Source organism: Toxotes jaculatrix, chromosome 7, assembly GCF_017976425.1.
Source record: "Toxotes jaculatrix isolate fToxJac2 chromosome 7, fToxJac2.pri, whole genome shotgun sequence".
In the NCBI taxonomy this organism is placed as follows: Eukaryota; Metazoa; Chordata; class Actinopteri; family Toxotidae; genus Toxotes; species Toxotes jaculatrix.
The window spans coordinates 29000267-29026091 of record NC_054400.1 but is presented as its reverse complement, the minus strand read 5'-3'; the positions used below and the strand labels follow the sequence as shown (position 1 = coordinate 29026091).

General features: G+C 41.1%; 1 protein-coding gene across 5 annotated transcripts; it reads right to left on the bottom strand.

Moving 5' to 3' along the window:
- Window positions 1–19540: 19540 nt before the first annotated feature.
- isl1a (ISL LIM homeobox 1a) lies at window positions 19541–25599 on the bottom strand. Of its 5 annotated transcripts, none has more exons than XM_041042444.1 (6): window positions 25458–25599; window positions 24889–25078; window positions 23457–23716; window positions 22014–22300; window positions 21287–21454; window positions 19541–19802 (listed from the first exon to the last, which is right to left on the bottom strand). In XM_041042444.1, the coding sequence occupies exons 1-6, from the start codon at window positions 25483–25485 to the stop codon at window positions 19653–19655; spliced, it is 1083 nt and encodes a 360-aa protein (XP_040898378.1). In that variant the 5' UTR covers window positions 25486–25599; the 3' UTR covers window positions 19541–19652. The 5 variants fall into 5 exon arrangements, with proteins under 5 accessions (XP_040898378.1, XP_040898379.1, XP_040898380.1 ...); XM_041042445.1 differs by having other exon boundaries at window positions 22014–22297; XM_041042446.1 differs by having other exon boundaries at window positions 19541–19769; window positions 22014–22297.
- Window positions 25600–25825: the final 226 nt, after the last annotated feature.

Below are 25825 nucleotides of genomic sequence, written 5' to 3'. Positions count from 1 at the left end.
AAAAGACACAACTTTCTATATGTTCTCTTAATACAACTTACACCCAGGGAATGAAATAAAATAACTGAACACTGACAATGTAAACATGTAAACCTCTGATGCATGTAAACACGCTTCAACACAACAAAGGGCTTCGTTTTGGGCCCCGATAGGAGGAAAGTAGATCCAGGCCAACAGACGCTACAGTTACTCATGGCAGATCCACTTGTTAATTATTGTGCAACCAGAGCCAGGCTACAATAACCACAGAGATACATACGCGCTTTAATGCACATCAGACTTGACTGCCTGTGTAAGTGCACCTGGTGTATTCAAGTCAGTCTGAAATGAAAATCAGACTAATAAATTATTAACCATAAATTTTGAAATTTGAATTAATAATTAAATATGTTAATAGAGATAGCTGGCAGAGAATGAATGCTGATATTACTAGAGAATAACAATCACAGCAGTTCATTAAAATAAAATGTTAAAGCCTTTCAAACAATACTATTTTAGAAAAAGAAACTCAAGGCACAAAAGGTAAATCCTCACTAGACTGGTGAAACTCTATGCAGACAATTAAAGGACAAAGGACTTTAAGCTCGAAGCGGGAAGTTTGACGTTCTAACCAATTGTCTAAACTAACCTTTCTGACACTAAGACCCTGATGCTGAACTGTGGATGTACGTGGCACATTAGTTGAGAAAGAGAAGTAAAGTAAGTGAGATCTGTCTGTTGAAACAAACTTGACACTGAGCAGAGAATCTATCAGACAAGTCAGCCAGTTAAAACTTCTCACAGCAGCTGCATGCATCACTATCTTTCTAAAGAGTCTGCAGTAAAAGCAGTACCTGAGAAATTTTATAGTGCTATTCCACGTTAAGTACAATGGGTATGTAACATCCACCATAGTACTCAAACCCGCCTCTGTGATGGTTCCCACTGCAGCAGGTGTCTCCAGGAGCACATTTTTGCCATGATGACACGTTTAACAGGTATAATCTTAATAATCTTGCTGAAATAAGACACTGGACCAGGGTGTCCGTCAGTCACTAAGTCATACTCAAGATAATTTTCATGTTCTTTCAGTACATTGTCGCAGAACACTGTGAGGTAAAGTTTCATGCAACGTCATCAATTCATCACAATCTCCTGCTGTTTCTAAAGAAGCCTTTCAGTATTTCATGTAGGCACTGTGGTGTATATTGTAGGACAACAGGATTTCTGCCTGGTGATATTATACTGGGCCCCAGGGTCTGATGTGCACACAATCACACAAGCACATGTGTACAGTATTACAGATAGATATTGTGTTTTATAAGTGAGGCTTTCATCTCACCATTTCTTCTGCGCAAGGACAAAAAAACTCGATAAATTACTGTAATAATGTAAATAAAACACTTCAGAGAGAGTTTTTTTTTCTGTTGTTTGTTTCTTAGATGAGACTCCTGCGTTGGCTTACATAGCACTGTATTGCAGATTACCACAGTCATTTCATCTGTTCGTCTGAATATTACAAGTGAAACAGTTTCAGGCTGTAGCACTGACTGTGATGTTAACCAATGTCTGCTGTGATGGCAACTTCACAGAAGCATCTAATGAAAACTACAATTACACCATTACATTGCCACTAAATCAAATCCAAAAAAGGCAAACATCATTGACCCAGTTGTTTACAGGGCAGCGTCACAGTTCACCTTCACCGCTACGATCAACAGCGTACAAGTGCATGAGCAGGCCGATGCGAACAAACTGAATGGGCACGAGTGATGCTTTGTAAATAATAATCCTTGAGCTTGGATAATGACTCTGTTGACATTGTGTTTTTAAGTTAACTACTTGAAAATGATTATTCAAAACTCCAGCACATCTTCATTTAAAAGCACTCATGTTGTAATTATCAGGACATCTGACAACTTATTGACGGCTTCCACAGCCACTAACGGCTACAGTACATGCCTCCCATCAGAGAGAATCATGATAGGGTCGCAGTGCAGCTGTGCATTTATGATGGATCTTATGCAAGCATCTGCTGACATGTACTGCATGTGGGTATATGTTGGAAACATACTTAGACTGAATGGACAGCTTCTGTCACAGCTGCTTATAGCTCTGCTTCACAGCTAAGATGTCTTGACTGTGGTGATCCTCAGCAACCATGTTTGGCTTGTCATTGTCCTTAGTTTGCAATGAACAGCCTCATAGGGTTTGCTATGCTTCCAGTTTTGACAGAAAGATCATTAACGGACCAATAGCAAACCATGTTTCATTGAATGTTTGTAATGCTAGAGCTGGATATGAATCAATATGAATCGGTATGAATCGGCTGATCAGACTAAACTCCAGTTTATACTTAATGAAGACAAAACAAAGGCAAACTTGTATTAAATTAGTTCCCAAACCATTCCAGTGTTCCTGCTTTCAGCTTGATGACCAAACAAAGTGGCTTAGATATTGGTTGGTTTGTTTACATCCTGTGTGATCACCTGACGGTTCATGTTTTTTGCCCAATCTGGCCTTTATTTATTTAAATAACTGATACAACTGAGCCCCACAGGTACAAATTCCAAAACCATCTCTTTATTAAATTGTAGTTTTCCTTTCAAAGCACTAGTTTAAAATGAGCGAGTGCCACATACTCCCATCCCTGCATGCATGTTGAAGGTCACTCCTAAAATCAGTTAGACATCCCAGCCGATTGCTCAGCTGGTGCAGTCATGTGACTGCAGTTTTCGGAGGATCTTTTATAAGTGCAAACTGAATGACGTGCAGAGAACAAGGACAGCATACAGTTAGAGGCAGACATTGTTTAAATTATCCCTTTCCCCTTGAATTCATACCATACTTACACACAAAAATAACCTAATTAAATGTTAATTACCATTGGCATTTTCACAGGTTGCAGCTATTCTAATTAACACAGTCGCATTTTCTCAGCAATGATCTGTGCATGTACAGGGATCGCACTGTAATCTCAGATGGCTGGGGAACCGGCGAAGGAAGACAATGACACTGGATGATAACACCAAATGTCAGACGTAATAAGTCTCAGTGTGACTCTGTGGTACGTGGGCTGTCGTTTTTAGACCTGTCTCCAGGCAACAGACTATTATTTTAGTCTGTGGACAGACACTTCAAACTGATGTTTCAGCCAAATAGCTTGGAGTTAGCCTACTGCACAAACTAACTCTGCAAACATGTTCACACTGTTAAAACACACACATGGCTGGCATGTTACTAACTTGGATTTAGCTACACGTCTGTTTTCCCTCTAGTAGAAAAAAGTTCACGTGTGGTACAGCCGTTGTGTGCTTGTAATGCTGAAACGAATGGTGCATAACCCGTGAGGTGGCTTAACATAAGAAGGCTGAATCCCAGGAGCATTCCCTGCACATAGTTATTTGATTTGTTCCTGCAGCCGCAGCCTAGTCCTGCCTAAGTGCTGTACAGAGGCATATGGCCAGGCTTGTGTGGGCCTAATTACAGGCATTATCTCATTCACTATTGTAAGGGACTGTTGTGCCATCTTCCATTTATTTAATTAGGCTTTTCACATATTGGAAAGGCCCCGTTTGGGCTGAAAATGTAGCATATGGGTAGAGAGAACGTAGACTTCGGGGGGTGTTGTTGTGTATTAAAAATATATTCTGGATTTTTTTTCTGATGTGCGGCAATTTGTCAAGCAATTAGCCACACTAATTAAATTTTTGTATCCCTAATCAAACGGATATGCTAAAACATTCTTTACATTGCCAGTCTACTGTCTGTTCCCATTTAACTTGATGGCTTAAAAGAGCCTCCTACTCCTGGATTCCACTCCACTTGATCACCTCATTTGCATTTTATATTGGTAAATCAAATTAAGCACCCGCAGCTTTTAACATGATTGACTGCGGCCAGGGCTGCTCAGATGGGACTTTTTCTGCACAGAAAATTAGACCAATTTTAATGTGCAGAGCAGAGAGCCTGGCTCCCCTTACATTCAGCAAATCGCATTCACTCAGCTAATTAAAATGATTTTTCCCCCTTTTTGTCTGTGTTTGCCAAGGAGCTTTGATAGATTTGCCCACCTGCTGTTTTTACTGTAGTTTTCCTGCCTTTTCCCCAGTGGAGGCCTCTCCCACACTGTAGTTCTACTATTCCCAGACCACCGTGCATGATTACTGACGTACCACACTGTAGCCGTCAACTGAGCCAATAACCAATCAATAAGCCTTACTTTTCCCTGTTTAGCTGCTGATAATACATTTTTCTAAATGATATCGACACGTGCGTCTGCGTCTACAGGGTTATTTTAGACATTGGAAAATAAATTATGCATCACTTGATTATGGTGTTGCAAAAGCAGTTACAGGACTTGTATTTGATTCAGTTACACTTAATAGATATTTATTGGTGGAACAAGGAGTTAATCAGTAATCAGTAATCGGGCATTTAACAACAATATTTGGTTTAAGCCAAACATGAACTGATATGTCTGATATATTCACCAATGTCTTCATTTTTACTGCATGTATACAGTAGGCAGCAATGCTGAACTGCACTCCACTCTTTTAGCTTCTGCTAAGGACACTGAAGTCCAGAGATGGAGTTAACATGATACAGCTAAAAAGACATGGGGCTTATTGGTGGATTCCAGGATGGCTATCAACATTATTGCCTTTAACCCACCTCATTTTCATGAGCATTTTTCAAAATATATCTAACTGCTGAATATATCAGTGTTCAAACAAAAAGCTTTGCCTGATAAAAACCTACAGTTTAAAAAAAATATTAAAAAAAAAAAAAAAAAAAAATATATATATATATATATATATATATATATATATATATTTTTTTTTTTTTTTTTTTTTTTTTCACATTACAGAAGGTAGCACAAAATACAACCTCAGCTTACCAGAGTGGATATTTTCCTTTCTTTTCACGACTTTTATGACATTTTGACATTTTTTTCCAGTAGCCATTCCACTACTACTGCAGGATTACAGTTTAGTTCAACTTCTACAGTACGAAACGCTGTATAATAATTTGCGCATTGCTACAGTTGACAGAAAACATGTTTCTGATTAGTGATGATTGTAAATTAAAATCCATTATGTCTACCTTTGGAAAAACTGTGTGAGCTATTGTCAGAATATTTTGAGAGAGACATAAAAGTTATGGGAGCTGGGAAAAAGAGCGAGGAGGAGCGAAAATGCTGTTCTTTAGGGAGTATTCCCACTGGGAATAATAGGTGCAGCACAGTGCCGGCACCAGGCGCTTCCCCAGAACGCGACAGTCAGCTTAATTGCAGCTTTTAGGATCATTACTGCTCCCATGTGAATGTCAAAATGGACAAGGCTAGTGGGCCTTTGACAAACAGGCAACCACCACCCACCGCCCTGCAGTCACAAGGGGCAGGCCCATAACCGAGAGAAAAATACAGGCCTTGTTTGTTGTCCTCGCTCCTTCAAACCAAAGGGAAAAAAATGCTGCAGAATAGATTTTGGAAAATAAAGCTTTGCTATCACATATTCCTTGTCTTTTGAAAAGTAAGCATGGTAAAATCATCTGTCAGTGTTCAGCTGCTCAAGTGTAAACCCCAAAGCTACATAAAGACATCTGCAGCATATATATATATATATATATATATATATATATATATATATATATATACACACACACACATATATATACACACACATATATATACACATATATATATATATATACATACATACATACATACATATATGCCACTCTATATGCCACAAACATACACACACACACACCTACATATGTATTTAACATTATTTGTGGGTGTGAATGCATGGTGCAGCTCTCCTCTCTCTCTTTCACCTCCAACCTTTGCAGACTCCAGTTGTCATGGCTGCGAATGGCTCATTACAGATCTGCTAGTTGAGGAGCCCATTCATCATTCAAGAGCAGAAGCTTGCATCCAACTCAAGAGCTGGAGGGAAGTGGCTCTCCAAGAGCCTTGGCCTCATCCCTACAATCATCCAATGAGGTCTTCCATTGAGCGCCATTCCTCATAGTGCGGAATATAATGTAAAGTACTTCTTTTCTAAAAGCCCTGTCAAAAGTCTTTACTTGCCATAATTCCGTCATTGATGCCTCACTTCAGTTTTTGTGACCACGTTATGATCTTCTTGACAGTGGTTCAGCTTTCTGGTGCAAGCACGAGGTCTGCAAATTTATGAGCAACTGTCTGAGAGAGCATCATATTATTTTAATGAAAAATACGCCCAATCAATCTCACATCAAGTTTGCTGTTAAAAGACACGTTCACTTCTTTGATTGTAGAGTTCAGTATTTTCTCCCTGCTCACTGATTTGTGTTGTTTAACCCCAGACATTCTATAATTAGTCAAGGATCATTTTTCAGCCGTAATTAATATGTTACATGCAGTTTGGAGAAATGTGTAGAAAATGCTGCAATGACATATTTCCAATTTATAGATTTAATGTGCGTGTGTGTGTGTGTGTGCTATGATTATGTGGTGTTCAGGCTTATATTTTATTAAAATCAAAGATGAATGTTAGTATATAGTATTGAATATCCCAGTTGATATATATAATCTATATCAAATGTGTATTAATTAGTCTTCTGTTTAATTCAATTTCAATTCAATTCAATTTTATTTATATAGCTCCTTCCACAATCAAAATTGTCTCAAAGCGCTTTACAAAGACCCAGAGTCTGACCCCAGATCAGCACTTAGGGCAGGGGTGGGCAAACTGTTCCACAAAGGGCCGGTGTAGCTGCAGGTTTTTGTTCCAACCAATGAAGAGCACACAGTTTGACCAATCAACTGTCTGAAGACTGAGATCAGTTGATTAAATAAGTCAAGTCTGGTGTGCTGCTGCTTGGTTGGAACAAAAACCTGCAGCCACACCGGCCCTTTGTGGAACAGTTTGCCCACCCCTGACTTAGGGCGACAGTGACAAGGAAAAACCCCCTTTTAACAGGAAGAAACCTTGAGCAGAACCTGGCTCAGATGGGGGACCCTCCTGCCGATGGCCGGGCTGGGTGAAAGGAGGAAAAGGAGGAAGATAGGACAGCTGGGAATGGAGGAGAGGGGGAGAAGGACATGAAGCATAATACAGACAATGGACAATGTAGAAGGTCAGCATTTACATTACAGTTAGTGAACAGTTATTGGATAATGTGTGCTCAGCAGATTACAGTTATGATAGGAAACAGAGCACAGAAGCAAAAAGCTGTCATGATTGGTAATTATTTACATTACAGTTTGCAAAGAATATTAATCCAATATTTATCTGTAGCAGAACGGAACATTAAACATGTTAGAAATGGATCATTGTAAACAATAAACAGCAGCAGGTGGGTGTTGAACACAGTCCTCAACAAATGCACTGTTTCATCCAGCTGGAGGAAAATGTATTAAAAATGAAACTACACATTTGTGAGTCATCCTCATTACGAACCAGAGTTTTATGTTTGCATGTTTCACTTTTATCAGTTTTCAGTAATTCTGTGTAAAGCACTGTGTAACTGAATTTTGATGTGCTACAGAAATAAAACAATAATAATAACAAACACAAACCAGTCAAAGAGTATCATTGTGATGTTAACTCTCACTGGTATTAGTAACTCAGATATTTTTTTCCTTTCTTTGCAAACCATGGTTAAGTTTTAAAAAAACAAAAAACAGAAAACAATACAGCTTGAAAAGAACCATCCTCTGTCACTTAAAATGATGGGGGCTGGGGGGGGGGGGGGGGGGCAGAATCAATTTCCTGGTGTGATATGCATACCAGGTAAGAGCCTTTTCAATCATTTTCCAGTCAAGCTTGTTTTGGTTTCCAATGTTGTTGTGCCGATTTCAGTGCTGACCCTGAGCATGCAAATCCAGCCTATCAAAACAAGGAAGGTCAAAACTCTCAGGTGTTGCGCCCGTCTGAGTGCTTTAAAGCCAAGTGCGTTATCGTTTTCACCCGGAGAGAGGCTGTGATAGTAGCAGAGGATGAAGGTTAGCAGACAGCACATCACTTGTGAGTGCTTTAAAGCCGTACCTGATTTGTTTTGCAGCGCTGCCACTCTGCCTTGTTTTTGCACATTCATGTGAGGAGAGCGGTGTGCTGATGTGCTCCTTCTGCTGAATCAGATGGAAGTCAGATTTAGTTTTCCGCCAAGCACTGACTCACATTTTCTGCCGCCGCATTCTCCAGCAGCAGCAGCAGCAGCAGCAGTGCAAACAGCTCCAGCAGCCTGTTGCAGTCTCAGACACAGAGGGGAAGGCTTCAGTTAGCCACACTAACACTCACTGCACTATGTGGGCAGCAGCAGGGGGAGATGAATAATGTCATCCGATTGTCGGATTGCTGCTGATTGCTGAGTAGAGTAGGACACATTCACCCTGTTCTGTGCTGGAAATACTGAAGTTATCTTTTTTTTAAATAAAGTTAGTTAATAGGAGCACAGGGCTGTGTGAAGAAAAGCCTTGATTTCTGAGATCGATTTAGGATGTGGAGACAAAAGAAAAGTCAAAAAGCCTTTTAAGAAAAATTCCAAATTCAGAATTTGAAGATTTCATTTTTTTTTCTCTGACCTTTGCCCAATTTTTTTCAGATCATCTCAGAACATTTTTACATGACCTGAATCCTTCTCCTTGGTACTGTTAAACTATTGAAGTCATTCTGACCAACACCGAAGCTTCTTCTCATACACTGTTGAAAGAGACATTGTGACAGGACCAGTCAGATGTGTCTCTGGCCTTCAGAGTGAAATATCAGTCTCAGCCCCTTATTTACTCAAGCTCACATTCAAATTAGCTTTATTGACATGACCATCGTTAAATGTTGCCAAACTATAAAAGTAAAAACTGTAAAAGGTACGTGAGAGTAAAGTTTCAAAGTGTGAGAAAAATAAGGTATAGGTGTTCGACTGGTCTGAGATCTGGAGACTAAAGGCCACAGCATATGATTCACATCATGTCATACTAATCACAAAATTCAGTGAGCCCTCCTGTCCTTTGTCACCTTCTGTATAAGATGAAATACAGTTTAACGATGGAAGGTAATAAAACATTTAATGTGAAGATACAATTGTTTTGTTCCTTTGATTTCCTCTCCGGCTGTGACATGCTGCGATATATTTTGCTGCTACCATGACATATTTAAAGAACAGGGACACAAATCTACAGTCTGCTTTCTCTGGGTTGCCAGGTTTGTCAGAGTTCGCCGCTTCCGATGGTCGGGCCGTGTGTCTCTCAGACTGGATTCAGTTCGGGTCTTCTCTCAGTTCATGCTCACTCATGAGGCCCAGATGATTTGCCACTCTGTACTCTGTACTGTTCAGTACTAACCAGCACCACAGGCTGTAATCGGGTTGGTTGTATTGTGTGAGTGCTGTGCTGAGGTTACCAGGCTGCCAAAGAGCCGTGCCTTGTGACTCTTTGCCTCTGGCATTATCGAATGTGTTTTAAAATATGTAGCTAGCATTTTAGTTAGCAGTTTGGTTGTATCGAAACTTTATTTCGATACATCTAAACAGAGAGAGACACAAATGGTGTCAGACTTCTAGTACTGTAGAAGATGATCACAAGGAGTTAGACAAGGCTGTGATGGCAGATGCTGCTCAGATGAACCTCAAAGGAGACTTGAACAGGTGGTTCAGACCTGCCGGTCACGAGCCCCCAAACCAGTCTGCGCCGCCTGTGTTGAGTGTGTTGAACTCCAAAACCGCGTCTTACCTGTGAAAGGAAGTGGGTCATTAAATATGCATGTGGCAGTGTATATTAATTTTGTCCTGTGTGAATAGGCAGTAAGACTAGAAGACCCAGCCAGCAGCCGCTGTCAAAGAAAATCATTAACTGATTAATGCTGATGATTGTCTGTCAGAGCAGAAGACGACAGGTACGTGTGTGAGAGTGATTCGGATACAAACCGGCTCATTTAGCGGATCCCATGCTGATGCTGTACATAACTGCACAGCTACATGGAATAATGGAAATGCCCACTGAGTCGGAAAGCATTAATGCATGGCAGTCCCGGCCCGCTGGCTCCCTAAGATAATGATTAAGGTGTACCTCTGTTTAATTTTTAATAGGAGTTATCTGCTCTGGACATCAGCCAGCAGGGATCAGGCAGGTTAGGTGTTTCCAAAGCTTTTTAAATCAATAACTTGAATACTATGGCAAGAAAAAGTACGTGAAACCTTTGGAACTGACGGGTTTTCTGGATTAATTGGCCAGGAAAATATGATCTGATCTTCTAATAAGTCAAAAGTACAAACAAATACAATGTACCCTCCACTGTACTTCACCACTGGGATGAGGTGTTCATGCTTGGGGTGCAGTGCCCTTTCTACACCCTACAGAGTGCTACATACATTAGTTTCATCAGTCCACAAAATATCTTCCCAGCAGGCTCATGGAGAGTCAAGCTACTCTTTGGAAAAACCTAAGGAGCACAGTGATGCTTTCTTTTGAGAGGAGGGAGCTTCTTCCATGGTGTCCTGCTGTGGATGCCACGCTCCGTGCACCATGATTTGTGTATAGTAGACTCATGAAGACACAGGTTTACCAGCTCCAATGATTCCTTTAAGCCCTTAGCTGTTACTCTTGGGTTCTTTGTTAGCTCATTGAGAATTCTGTGTTGTGCCTTTGGAGTCATCTCACCACAGAACTGAGTAGCCACAGAAATGAAATGGTCTGACTATGGACTGATAAAAATATCTGAGCCTGGTTCACAGCAGCAGATGCTTCTGGTGAACAGCAAACTCACATTTATTTATTTATTATCATTATTATTATTATTATTTTAAAATTTGTAATTTTTAATAAATCAAAGCAGCTCTAACTCACACCTCCAATCTGGTTTCACAGACTGGAGTCCGGGTTTAATGAGTCCTGACTCCACTTAGCTTGGGTTGATGTTATTAGCTGAGGATTTACATTTATTTTCCAACCTACACTGTGAATGTCTGAGCAATGTGTTCAAGACAAGAACAAGAACAATTTAACACTTTATGTGTAATTCGTTCAAACAGATTGTATTTGTCCATTATTATAACTCAGATGAAGCTCTGAACATGTTTAAGGACAAATTTATACAGAAATGCAGATAATTCCAAGGAGCGCACTTACTTCTTTCTTTGCAGTTTTATACATACCACTTTAATTGACCATGGAGAAACACACAAATAAAGAACAGACAACAAGCACTGTATAAAATTTCTGGCTATTTATTATTATTTATTTATTTTAATATTCCAAAAAGTTTTATACAGTGGTTCTTCCGGGGTTTGTACCGACCTTCCTTCTGTGCCAAAGGTATGAGACACTAGATCGGGATGTACAACTACTCAAAGAGACTTCACTTGATTTTTCTGCATTACAATCTCATTGAAGTATAAGGCTGATTTTATTCTGTGCTAGAGTTTTTGTCAACAAAATATTCATAGACCAAAACCATGAATGCAAAAAAAAAAAAAAAAACAGCAGGACACTGCTGCGTGAAGGAAACCAAAGTAGTGCATTTGTCAGGGACTATTTTCAGCTGCTGATTAATACATAATTGGTGTTACTTTGATGTGTATTTATGACACCATGTGCTACATGCAAACAATTTTTCTTTGATTTTAGCTCCCACAGTTAGATGTAGAAATCAGATCCCAGGACAGTGTGTGTTTATAGGACTGAGTGTGTGTGTGTGTTCACACACAATAGAGCTCTATGGTGCAGAGGGATAATAAAGTGTGTATCAAGCTTTGATACACATAGAGTATATGTTATTGGAAGACATTCATTGTTGGTCTGGGTCTTTTTATGGGATTTGTAAACAAAATGAATAATATAGTTCTACTTGTTTCTAAACTAATGTCTGTGTTCAGTGTAGAGATCTTTGACTTCTTTTATTTATTTATTTTTTTCCTTTTATAACATTGCATTAAATTACTTCAGTAAGAGTTCTTGGTGCTGGTCTTGATTTTGGTTTGTATCATAAAATAAAAGTTCTGTTGTGAATATCATATTATAAGCTATTTTAAAAGTGCAATTAAAAAAAAAGCTTGAAGATATTAATTATTTCTCCCCAAATAAGAATATTTCAAAGGATGTTCAGATATTTACAAGCCTCTTCCCGAAAAATCTAAGACAGAGAGGAGCCTTGTCTTTGGAGAGAAAGGGGAGAAAGAAAGCATTCCTGTATTTTCCTCAGCTGTTGGTTTAACATCTCAGACACTCGCCAGTATAAACGCTGATTTTCAACTAATTCTACAAGTGTGGCCAAATTTGACTTCTTCCAATAAAAGACCACTCAATGCCAATTTTCTGCCAAACACACAGAGGCCACGACTCTGTGTGTTTTTCATAGTGTGACATGCCCAGAGACTCTATCATACTTGTCAGTACTCATTCTTGTTCTCAGATGCAGCATATCCCAAATGTAGCCTAAAAAAACAAACAAACAAACAAACAACAAAACAAAAAACAAAACAAAAAAACAAACAAACATACTGTCCATGAAGTCAGATGTTTTGGTTTTTTTTTTCAGGCAACTGGTGTCTCAGCAGACAGCATTGGATTTGTGTTGCCTTGGTTTCTGAGATGCTATCTGTGTGATGACTGCAGCCTCTCTAATACCCTGCAGATGAACAGCTTCTGGTTACAGCTGGTAAATATAACTGGACTGCTGCATTATTAGCAGTCTAAGCATAAAACTTGAATAAAAATGTTGAAGAGACCACGAGACATAACCTGAGCAAATGGACCTGAGTTGGTCTGATGCAGAGATTCACCTTTACACTTCTTACACTTCTCTTATATTGCTGGACAATCTGAAAACACAGCATGTTCACAAAGATGCAGTTTCTCTCCTGGGTTGGCTCTCTTCATTGTAAAGGCTGCATCATGTGAAGAGTCTATGTACTTTTTGTATTTATAGAGATAAAAAGCAAGAATGTGTACACTTGTGACTGACTGTCCAATAGTCTAACACAATGGTCCGCAGCGAAATATACTCTGCAGGTCTTCAGTTATGGTTAACCTAAAATTTAAGGTGCATTCAGACCAAACATGAAGCCAATTTTCGCCTGGCATTACTCACACGAATACACGAATTTTGGAATATTTCACATTATTTGCCCCTAGCAGCCAATGGGAGTACTCCTTCCGGAAAGGAGGGGCTTGACTCCGTAGATACTACATATCTTAGTGACATTTATTTCCACCATCAACTATGATTGAAATAACTACTACTGCTGCCTTGAACTGGAAAGATGACTGTGCTAATTTTGATGCTAACTGGGGAAGGCAACCAAAATACAACCAACAGCTGGAATCAAATAACCGATCTAGACTTTCAGAACTTTCCTGGTGGTCCTGCAGTGTCACTGATTTTTCTGCGAGCCCTCTCCCTTTTTTGTTGTGTTGTACAACTTGTGATGATAAGTTGACAAGTTTATCCTCCATTTCTGATTGTCAGTGATGCCAGGAGAATCTCAATGCTGATAGGTTTTTGTGACACCGCGTCACCCAAAGTTTGAAGCATTTTCAACTCTCTCAGACATCTATTTGTGTCTACTAGTGTCAGCCAACGCAAATTTGCAGCTACTCATGCCTTTGCATTGACTTCGTACTAATACTCCCCCCATTGGAAAACACACCATAAAAGAGTGGAACAACCTTCCAGAGCAGTTTGGGGGGGGGGGGGGGGGGGGCTCCATCATCATAGCAGACTCTACATTTTAAGCCCAACTATTGCTATGGCTCGCAGAGCAGTCCGTTTGTCGTTTGTTTCCTCCAAACTTTTATAACCTTTTGGACTGTTCAGTCCGTTAATGAGGCTTCACATATTTGATCATGTGGCATGCTTCTTTCTCTGAAACAAATATCTAACACAACATTTGCAAAAAAGACCTTTAAGAACACCTGGAACTTTGGTTCACCTTGTGCTTTTCTGCATGAACATTATCAATCAAATGATTTCAGTGACATAGGGAGGTAAATAGAAGTGACAGGGACAGTGTCACTTGCATTCAGTTCACTGCTAACCTGGTGGGCTTTTGGGAGTTAGGCGCCAGATTTCTGGGAGGGTTAGTTCCCTTGCTCATTTCCCATCCCAATTCAATGTGGTCTCATCCAGAGGCCCGCAATTGTTTCCTTCAGCCTGCCCAAGGTACAGTGCTGCTTTTGTTCCATCTCTCCATCAGCTCTGAATACAGTCCCAGAGCCAGACAAACCTGTAGGGTATGTTATCAGGACTCTTTGTCCTGGTTCTTAGCCTCCCCTGCCCAGATCCCCATCCATACAACAGAGGAGAGGCACCACTGTAGGCTGAGTCTGTCTCTGGGTTTCCCTTAGTCATTCAGAGGAGGCTCAACAGACTCAGCTAACGTGGCCTCTGGTTCACAGTTCTGATGTGTGGATAATGATGATGAGCTGTGCAGACTGTGTGAAGGTGATCAAAGAGTGATCAGAGAGTGAACAAATCCCTGATCAAATCCCTAAAATTCTAAATTTCTAAAACGTTTTTTTTGGTTTGATTTTCTTTTTGTTTTGTTTTGTTTTTTTCACATTTTAGCAGATTATCAAACTGATTTTCCTGTCACATAAGCAGCCACTGCTTTCTTTTCTTTTCATTATGACTACTATTAAAGCTACCACAAAAATGACTAATTAGACTCACTCAATTATTTATACTAGAGCAATTTTATTTTGTCATTCTAAGATGAATAAACTGTTGTGTGGTGCAATTTAAAGAGCAGATTGAATTGAAATGTCTGCACTGTATCAACATGCAACAATAATGTAACTTTGGCAACAACAATAGCAGCCACAGCGTTCACTTTATTAGTCTCTGCAAGTTTATTTACACTGAATGGGAAAAAATGGCTGCCTAAGTCGAAGGACTTATTACCCTATAGGTCAATGCCCAGCATCCCTCATTTGCTGGGAGAAAGTCATGGTACAGGTAACTATGCAAGATAGATGGTGATAAATGTTGAGGGTTGTGATTGGGTCTTTGCAAATCTGCCTGCATATACTGCAGGGATCAACTGCAATATGAATTTTGGCTGCAGACATCTAACATGTCTTATGTCCGGCATATTTTACCGGCAAATACCACACATGCTTGCAGTGTCGAGAATGAGGACCTCCCATGTTCTTTTATTTTTCAGCACTTTTAAGAATAAATTTGTGGGTGCATTTTTCTGACAGCCACTGGTGCTGAATTTGACTCATGATAAAATTCTATGAGTTGCGTTGGCTACTGTAGCTGTTTACCAATCAGACACAAGAGTAAAACCAATTGCCGGTTTTGATGTTGATTGGTGTCTCTTTCTGGAATATAGTTTTCTTGTTTATTTTGAAATACTGATCTATCATGACACTGTATGTAGTTTTTACCCTTTGGTCGTATGTGTGTGGCTATGATTGGCCAACATAATGCTCCACCCAGGCGTTGCTTTGCAGTGCAGTAAATATTGAGTAGGGATTTTGCCAGAGCGCTCCAGCTTTGCTGCTGTAACAACTCTGGGGTCGTACTGAAACAAAGGCAAATTCAGTCTGAACATGGCTCATGAGCCAGTAATTTCAGGTACTCTGTCTGTAGACAAGAGAAAAAGCCAATGGAGTCTTATTTAGTATATAAAGCCCAGTCAAGAGCATTGAATTTAATTGTGTAAAGGTCCTAGTGCATAATATTTGGTCAGTCATCAAGAAACTTCACCTCAAGAAATCTGAAAGCTGGAATGGAGACTGAAAACTTGGCAGTGGGGAGTTTGTGGTGGATGGATGGGAACATCCATCCACCACAAACCATGTAACTTTGACAAAGGGCGGTCTCTAATCCATGGTCAACATTAGTTTCTCTTCACTATGACCACTGTAATTCCCTTGTTCTCAAACCATGATATTTTCCGAACCCTAATCAAGTCATTTTTGTGTCTGAACCTGAAGGAAACCTTTATCATAAAGCCGACTTTTAAATGGCTGGATGATGAGTCACTGAACTCAAAGCTGCTGTGGATGTCAGCTGCTGCTGAGAATAAGACATTTACCTTTACTCTGCTTTGGAAAATTGTTGCTACATTTGGTTGTAGAGTGAAAGTAAGAGAGACGAGAAAAGCACATATGAAATGGGTTGGATGTGTGTGCACTGGGTGTGCAGTGGGCTGTCGACTTCCTGTGAGCAGCAGGGAGAAGGTGCAAAATGCAGTGAATCCTGACACCAAAATTACAGTGCATTGCTAGGCTGCCAGCGACAGTCGCTGCACTGCACCTCTCTGCATGGTGAGAAATGGAAATACCAGACAGAGGAAGGCAGTGCGTGGCATTTTCCTCGATGTAGCGAAAATGCCAGAGGCAGTACGCTTGTACGAAGATAAAGCCCTCTGTCCTTGGTCTCTCTCAGCCTCTTCGAAGCTTTCCTGTCCACCCTGGCGTGCTCTCAGAATCTTGTCTTGTAGATTAACTGTACAAATTTGTTTCATGCTCGCTCAACAGTTTTGTCATTTGTGCACTCACTGATGATATTATCCAGTGACTCTGACTCACTGCATAGCGGTTGGTGAACTCTTTAAGTCTTTAAATCAGTAAAAAAAACAATCAGCAATCTTACAGAGATGTTCTGCTGCAGAGACTGAAACGGGGTAGGTACTCACCAGTGTTCAGTACTGGCACTTTTCATATCTTCGATCATGAGATTCCATACTTCTTTTTTCAGAACGTACCATCACCTCCAGGTGAACGGTGGTGCGTTCAAGGCTCTAAGCTCTGAACCTGAACCGAGCTGAAAAGAAAAAAAGAGAGTGGCAAAAACCTGTAAAAGACTGAAGGCTCGCCATCAACAAATGAAAGATTCTCATTCAATTAAACTGCTGGTCTGACTCACATCAAGGTAATAGGTGGGACAGTTGGAGGTATCACTGAGTCAAACAATAAAATTCATAATAATTCCAACTAAGGACATATTTTCACTTGGTTTTGTTGAATAATACTTGGACTGTACACTGGACAACTATTCAAAAAGCTTTTATCCTATTTCCATATAATGTACAATAAAGTTCCAGCTATAAAGGACAAAATAATATAACTCATATCAGAATTTGTGGATTTAGTACAGAAATCATTTTCACTTGTGATGTGCAGTAATCATGTTAGGATAAGAGCCACATGTTGTGTCGCTGCTTGTGCCCAGCTTCAGTCATAATTGGACACTGGTTATTGTAACAAATCTGCAGGCAATCCCAATGACAGAATGAGATTTAAAGAGGGTGGAGCACTGTGCCATAAGGGGTGAATCACTAGCAGAAAGCCTCAGTCAGTTTTTTTTTTTGCAGTTGGACTCAGGCAGGGATCAGACATGTTTTCAGTTCGTCGTCGATCCCAGCACCATGCAGCATCATTGCTCAGACAGCAGTAAAGTGACTGTTGCGTCCTCATGTTTGACTTTGTAGAATATGCTTTGCTGTTTCTTTGCTTGTCCCCCCATTGTTTTCCCAGCAATGCTTGGATGACCTCACTGACCCATCCTCCTCTTAAAGTCCCAGATGGCAGCAGTGTTGTTAGCAGCATGTCCAACTTTCCTTCATTTGCTAATTTTACACAAGCCCTTACACAGGGGTATCCATTAAAAATAATTCACGTCTTAAATCCTGTAATTTGTTTTTCATCATATCAGCTAGAAAAACAGCTTATTTCCTGGTGTTTCTTTTTTTTTTTTTTTAAATAAGCTTTCATGTGTTATGTTCAATTCCTGGAGCAGAAGAAATTCTAGAACAAACATATCTTCAATGGCCTGTCTGAGCTGATTGGTTGGTTATTTTGGTCTTGATCAGCTGTGACATCTGTGGTCAGTTTGTGTTGTATTTATTGCTAAAGAGCAATTACTCAGTAGTTGTTATGGGGAAATTATAGATATGCTGATGCACAGGACAGGAGGCAGGAGGATACACTGTGGAACCAGGTAAGCAGCAATAAGAGGAACAACAGTAACACTCACACAATCTGAGACTTGCAGGTGGGAGAGTGTCCTCATCCTCAGATTCTGAGGATGAGGAGTGTGAACCTTCATGTCTTAGGAATCCGTCAAGGTCACACACACACACACCAAGGAACTAAACCGCTGTTTAAAACTTGTTTTTGACAAATGTAGAAACATTACACAATCAAAGGACTCCCTGCTCATTAAGGTCACACAGATCATCACACAACAACCAGCTTTAAAAAGAAACACAAGTAAAGAAGTAAAAAAGGCAATGCAAGTCGCTTTTTTTTTTTTTTTTTTTAAATAAGTAGTGATGTTTAAAATGACATGGAGGATCAGTGGAGTCAGATCAGTTCCAAATTAGTCTCCAATAATAATAATAAGAAGAAGAAGAAGAAGAAGAAGAATTCTTATTATATTAATGGATGACAAATAAAAATCAGCAGCTTTTTGAATCTGCTTTTTATTTTAGATAAATTCTCTGTGGGGGAAAAAATGAAGAAGGCGGTTTTAGAATCAAGATATTGACATTTGTTTAAATTAATTTAATTTCACCATCAGATTTGATGACTTTGTTTTGAGAAAATGAGATTTTAGGATTCAGAGTTTCTGCTGAGATGGAGATGTCCTGCAGTTTGTTCTAAGGCAGGTTTAGCAGCCTATAGGTAAACTGAGACTGCATCTGCACTAACATGACACCCTATTAAGCATGGCCTATCCATCCAGCCATTTAATAGATGTGACTTTGGCCTGGTGTGAATATTCACAAAGAAAAAAAAACACTTCAGAGATACTATAGTTTTCTCAATATTATCCTGTAAATGATTAAAAACCATGACACATTCAACCATGACAGAAAATCCTTTTTTTTTTTTTTTTGTTCTTTTTACTTCAGTTAAGAAAGTTACACAAAAGGTGGCAAATTTGTCGACAATAAATAATAAATAATTTTTTGTTGCACGGGAACAAACGAAACATTTTCTTCCAGAGCTAACGGTTATTATTTTTTTTAACTTATTATTAATTTACACATCTTTGGGAAAGAAAAAATAACAAAAACAATCAAACAAAAAAAAACGAAAAAAAAAATTCTCGGACAGACACTAACTCACACAAATGTCCCCACGAAGCTTGTGGCAAAATAGAGGTATACCTTGTTGCAAATGCTTTAGTACTTGGGTCATGTAGGAAATCGTGTAATTAAATGAAGAAAAGCAGTGCTGTTCCCTCCAAACGGTCAATTATATGATGAAGTGCGTTTATGAATTTTTTTAAAAAAAATCACCAGTTTGTTTTTTTTTGTTTTTTTCCTATTCAAAGTAGCGCACAGCATTTTAGATGTAGTTGAAGTACAGGTCTGTCTCCTACTCAGAGGTCCCCTTCATCGATGGACTTATGTTCATGTCTTCTCGTTTTTTGGCAACTGTAACCAGGCGTGTGATCGGGCAGCACCGGCCATGACGACGCACGGATGGACGTGGACGCTCTAATGTCCATCCACAGGGCATTCTAATGTCCATGCTAACGTCCATCCAGGACATTAGAATGGGTGGCTATGGTTGACAAAAAAAAAAAAAAAAGAAAGAAAGAAAAAAAATCCCATGATTGTCTTCACAGTGTCAAAATACAACCAGGGGGGGTTGTTTTGGTGCAGTCGGGAGGGATGGGATGAACGAGAGCCGTGTGTTCAGTTCAGTCCGTCCATGCCGCGTCTGCTCAGGCCTCGATGGGACTGGACACCATGCTGTTTGGCGTGTCTGGAAGCTGGGACGACATGGACGCTACTTCGCTGCCCGTCGAGTTCGAACCCGGTCCTCCCTCCGAGAAACTGACCTGCGGGACACATGGAGCAGCGGTCAGAAACATCTGGACAGCACCACGGTCAGGTTCGCGTCAGAGTGAGGGATGGAAAGGCAGAAATTCAGTTTCTGAGCAGGCAGGACGGAGACACAGACTATGTCCTATATACTATTATGGACATGATTGTCCAGCGGTTCCAAAGCTGCAGGACAACTGCTGAATTTACCCAGTGAAAACAAACCACCAAAGAGTAGAACCATACATCACAGTCAACATCAGGCCTATTGTTAACAATGTCGAAGCGTGAGTGACAGGATTGTTATTAATTGTAGATTAATTGCAGATTGATTTGTCCTGCATTGCAGCGGAACAGTGATCTCTAATTTACAAGAAGAGAAGCAGACCTGACGTCCGCTCCGTTGGATTATTTATTTTACTGAAGATTAAAGTCTGTGCGTGACAATTACACAGGAAAACACACTCAGGCCCCTAAAACATTTGTATGTCTACTGGTGATGTATAGTAATAATAAAATAAAATTTAAAAAAGAATAAATAAATGAAAGTAAACGCCATATGTCCTGAAGATGAGCTCAACTGAGCTGTAATGGTTTAATTACAGCCATTTGTTTTATTTACACTATTTTACTTGTCTAAACACAGATCCAAAGACCGGATGAACTGCGTGTCACGTTCCACTTCTTTGTCATAAATGTTAATAATTCACTGAGGTTTTTTAAGATATCGCGTGGTGATGTCTGTGATGCGAAAGAAAATAAATCGTTAAGAATATACATATATAAATATAATATAAATTTTTAAAAAAAAGCCATGACTGTGCCCTGGGTCTGTGTTCACGTCAGGAGCATCTCTGGACTGGACTGGTGGCTTTTCAGAGAGAGAGATAGAGAGAGAGAGAGAGAGAGAGAGAGAGAGAGAGAGAGAGAGAGAGAGAGAGAGAGAGAGAGAGAGAGAGAGAGAGAGAGAGCGCCCTGGCCACACCATGAACAGGCCTTCCTCTGTCTAAGAATATGAATTAAAGAGGAGACTACAGTGAACCAGGCGAGATGACAGTCATGGCTGAATCCTGGACATGAGGCCGAACTCAGAACTCACAACCTCCAGACCAGCTGGAACCGCTTCATTACAATAAGCAGTCCCTTCTATTGAACGGTTAATTTTCCCTTGAAGGAAATGTTTTTTTTTTTTTTTTTAACTGTGCTGGGAAACTTGGACCAATGATTTAACACGCGATGATGTTCATCTTAATCATATATTCTGAATCTGAGTGACTGCAGCGGCAGCTGCCCGGAGAAAACGCTCAGCTTGTGGAGGAGTAGCTAATAATTTGTTTTAAATACACAATTAAACCCTGCCACAGGATAGGAGTACACACACACACACACATATTTGTACATTGCTATTTAAAATACATTTTCCGTTCAGATCCAATTGGATCTCGAATATTGCAACTGAGTAAATAAATAAAGGGGCTGCATTCAAAGCGTGACTTAGTGAACAACGACAAAAAAATAAAAAGAAAACACGAACCAGTTGTTGGAAGGCCGGCTGGTCGATGTCGCTTTGCAGGGCGAAGTCACTGAGGACCTTCCAGGGTGGCTGGTAGCTCTGCACCTCCACTGGGTTGGCCTGGATGCCGCCGTCGTGCCGCTCCGGACTGGCTGCCACCATCGGGGTGCCCGTCATTCCCTGGATGTTCTGCAAGAGGAGGCGTCGTGGTCAGCACAAAGTGCACACATCTTTAAATGTGGCTGATTTGCTGGTTACAGATGGCCAGGGTGTGTGTGTGTGTGTGTGTGTACACTGGGAGGGAGTGGGTGGGGTGGGGGTTAATCATCAGTATAACAATCAATAAATAAGTAAACAAACATAAATACACAGAGAAACAGATTGCTATGTATGGTGCGAACTTGCTTTGTTCTTTATCTCGTGCACAGGTTGGATCTCAAAGCTCTGGATGAGCTCGTGCATAAAACACTCCAAGACCTTAAAGCCCGGGACCCTTACACCGCCGCTGTCGCTGACTCAAGAGACAAATGTGTGATTTGGGGCTTTAATAAAATTGACTTGACTTCTTTGCAAGCTCATTGGTCAGTGGTCTTAAAAAGGGGCTCCCTTAAATTGACTCTGGTTGAACTTGTATCGTAATAAAAGCAGAACAGGAGCAGACCGAGCTGCAGAATTCAGGACCAGTTTTGTCCTAATCCAGTCTATTCCACTATAATATCACTATCAGATGTTCGCTCCGGCCTCTTACCGTCTTGTCATTGGGCTGCTGCTGCTGCAGCTGCTTCATCAGCAGGCTCCTCTTCTTGTCCTTGCACCGCTTGTTCTGGAACCAGACCCGGATCACTCGCGGGCTGAGGCCGGTCATCTCCACCAGCTGCTCCTTCATTAGTGCATCGGGCCTCGGGTTGGCGTTGTAGCAAGTCCGCAGCGTGTGCAGCTGCTTCTCGTTTAACACCGTCCGGACCCGGGTGGTCTTCTCCGGCTGTTTGTGGACGTGAGGCCGCAGCGCAGGCTGCCGGGCCGAGATTGGTTCTGCTGTTGAGAAAGGACGGGGGAGGGGAAAACAACCAAGGGAAGACAAATCAATTTATCTGTCTGCAGAGTGGCTTTACAAGATAAAGATAAGGAATTCTGTGGCCGGATGAGACCGGCTTATGAGTTTCATAGGAGTCTTTCCAGGAGTAGTCGCACATGTCCCTGCTGCACACGATGCGCAACTCTCTGCGAAATCTTAGAAACTTAGACACAACGTTACTGACGTTATAGCTTATAGAAGATCAGACCCAGAAGGTTTGCATAATAGCAACCACGTTTCACTGCATTTGTCTGTTCTACTCAAAATAGTTCGGTGATAAACTGCATCTAAATACGAGCGCATCTCATGGATTCAGGAGCCGCAGGCTTCACTTCATAATTGGTTTAAATGAAGAGAACAGCTCGGCTCTGACTGACTCATCTCGCTTAAGGTCAAAACCCACTGAAAACCATCAGGGCGAGGTGGCGAAAATAAAATAAAACTCCAACTCATTCCAGACATGCAGAAGATTTCAAAGCGTTTCTAGGATCCTGGACCCACAGCCATGTGTGTGTCACCCTTCCTCCGTCCGCCAGTGATAAGCCGGGTGTATTTCTGACAGCAGCGCCCTGCTGTATCTAATCTCCAGAGCGGACAGTGGTATGCAGAACAGAACAGAAACGCAGAAGACGTAGCTATTTGCAGGAGCAGACACCAGAACCAGTCCAACAGAAAACACCAGCGAGTCAAACAGCCTCACAACAGCCCCTCACTTTGTTAGTTGTGGCACCAGGAGCAGTTTCCCCGCCACTGCACGAGATTTAGGGCTACATTAAAATCAAGATCAGACCTGGTCAGTGAATCACTTTGATATTACATCCCGAGTCTGCAGACTACATCACTGCACACAGATAAAACTCAGAGGAACAGTGAAATACAAGAGGTGTAGTTACTTAGAACATGAAACATCACAGCCTGTCTCCGCCTGGGAGAGTCAACTCGGATAATCCTTTTTTTTTTTTTTAAGGCGCACCTGACCCGAATCCACATAACGGAAAAAAGGCTTCAGAACTCCCGAAGAAAAAAAAAAGAGAAGTCACAGCCGAGCGAGTTAAAGCGCGTGTTTGGCAGCAGTAACAGTCCTCGTGGCCTGTCTCCCACGCTCCGGGACTTTACCTGCCATCTGCAGCGGTCTGGCGGGGTGCAGCGGACTGAGCGGGTCTCCGGGGCCCAGGCTGGCCCGCTCCACCACGTCGTGGTCCGCGCGGCAGAAGAGCCCGTCCTCCCGCAGAGCGAACTCGTCTCCCGGGATGAGCTGCCGGCTGCAGGCCACGCAGCGGAAACACTCGATGTGGTAGACCTTGGAGCGGGCCCTCATCACGAAGTCGTTCTTACTGAAGCCGATGTTGCATTTGGCGCATTTAATTCCGTATAACCTGCGGGGAGCGCGCGCGCACACACACACACACAAACACACACACACACACGGTCTGATCAGTTTCACTGCAAGCAGCTCATCGCTAAAATAAATCTAATCATAAAATAAACAGGATGGCAGAAATGACACGACCGACAATTTGGCTTCATAATAATAGCAAAAACAATAATCACAATAATAATAATAATAATAATTATATAATAATAATAATAATAATAATAATAATAGCAGCTCTTTCGGCTGCTTTTCAATAAGCTATCAAAACACTTCTATACATTACTTATGGTAATTTGAAAAGCAAGTTATTTCCATTATGATAACAAAAAGAAATAATGAAAATAATAATAATCATATCAAGATATTGTCTTTTTCAATAAGATATCATAAAGTTTCTAGATATAATTAATATTATTTGAAAAGCAAAATTCTATTTATGTAATAAAAGTAATAATCATGATAATAATAGTAGTAGCATTACATAAGCAGTAACAACACGGTTTTTTTTTTTAGATATAACTCTGGTTAATCTAATTCCTCTGAAGTTCGCTCGTTTTTCCGGGTGATGCTTTTTATCCACACTGTTTTTACATTTTGTCATTAGACAGCAACTGCAGGGCCGTTCGTGGTGTCTCCTCATAATTGTTCAGGTGTTGTAATAACAGCAGCAAACCAGGGAGTAATTTACGTGTCACTAAAAAATAATAACATCTTAAGTTAGCATGTTTTTTTTTTTTTTATTTAATTTTTTCATGATTTTCTACAGGTCCTTCTGTCACAAAGGAGCCCACAGTCTGGTCGGAATCATTGATAGATGAGTTCTGTGGGCCTCGTGTGAACTGTCACAAGGTTTTAAAATGCATCTGATGTAAACATAAGACAGTGACACACTGACAGCTCAGGTCTACAACAAACTGTCTGTCGACAGTAAAAATGATTAAGGTCCTAAAGTTCAAAGTCATGTTAACCCACTGAAAATAAAGCTCCATGTGACTTACATCAGTCCGAATATTCTCATTCTGATATTGTCAAAATATCTGAAATTATTCTTATTATTATTCTCATTCCAGTCTCCGTGCCGCTCCAGCTCCTGTTTGTGCGTATCTGAAGGGATGGGAGGTGGGGATGGGGGTTGGGGGGGGGGGTCGTCCCGTCCAGTCCCGGCCGTCCTACCTGATGTAGTCCCGTTTACAGTAAGTCTTTCCGTCCCGAACAAAACACGTGCAGGATTCGTCCAGGTATTGGCTGCACTCGGCGCATTTGAGACAGGCGGCGTGCCACTCCAGGTCCGGGGAGACCCGGAGGATGTACTGGTCGTGGATCTGGTTCCCGCAGCCCACGCACAGAGACACCAGCCGTTTCTCTAGAAGACCAGCATGAGCAGGACACATCACACACATTGTACACAACTGTCTGCTGACTGAAGTAGACTCAAATAATGTGTCAAATGACGTTAAAAGAATTGTTATAATAATAATAATAAAAATAATAGTAATACTAATTATTATTATTACTATTACGACCGATCGGGGTGCTAAATTACCGAAATTAAAATCAGTAGGCAGACTAACATCGACTGACTGAAACCTTCTATAAAATTCAGTATTTTATGATCCCAGTGACTTTTAATAGGCCAAGAAAATATGTTCTGTCTGCAGCCATCACAACGCAACTAAGTCAGCTCTCAAGTTGTGATGAATTCAGTCCCAGAATCGCCTCCCAACACCGAGCAACTGTCTTACTTTTCGGCGGATCCCCCATGTCTCCCATGTCCACAAAGTAAGGCGATGTTAGGTCCACTGTCACAGCGGGCTGCGGCGCCTGGAAGCCTGGATGTGTTCCTCCGCTGCCGGGGCTGCCGGGGCCAGGGGCTGTGCTGTCCGGATCGGAGAGGGAGTGTGTGTATGTGTTTGTTGCCGGTGTGTGTGGAGCTCTGATCCTGACAAGCGGCGGGGCTGACGTAGGACATCAGCACGTCATCTGCATGAGCAGCTGATTGGCTCTGCAGACCCTGGCCAGCAATAACCACAAACACACACACACACACACATACACACGTGCGCGCGCGCACACATACACACAAGTTTACGCAGCTATCCTTGTTAGGACG

What these genes read in the sequence shown, in the direction of transcription:
- isl1a (XM_041042444.1), bottom strand. Translation starts at nt 25,485, where the DNA reads ATGGGAGACATGGGGGATCCGCCGAAAA. An exon ending in CATGGGGGATCCGCCGAAAA is followed by an intron (nt 25,079 to 25,457) that starts GTAAGACAGTTG and finishes CTGGTCTTCTAG; the next exon opens with AGAAACGGCTGGTGTCTCTG. An exon ending in CAGACCGCTGCAGATGGCAG is followed by an intron (nt 22,301 to 23,456) that starts GTAAAGTCCCGG and finishes CTTTCTCAACAG; the next exon opens with CAGAACCAATCTCGGCCCGG.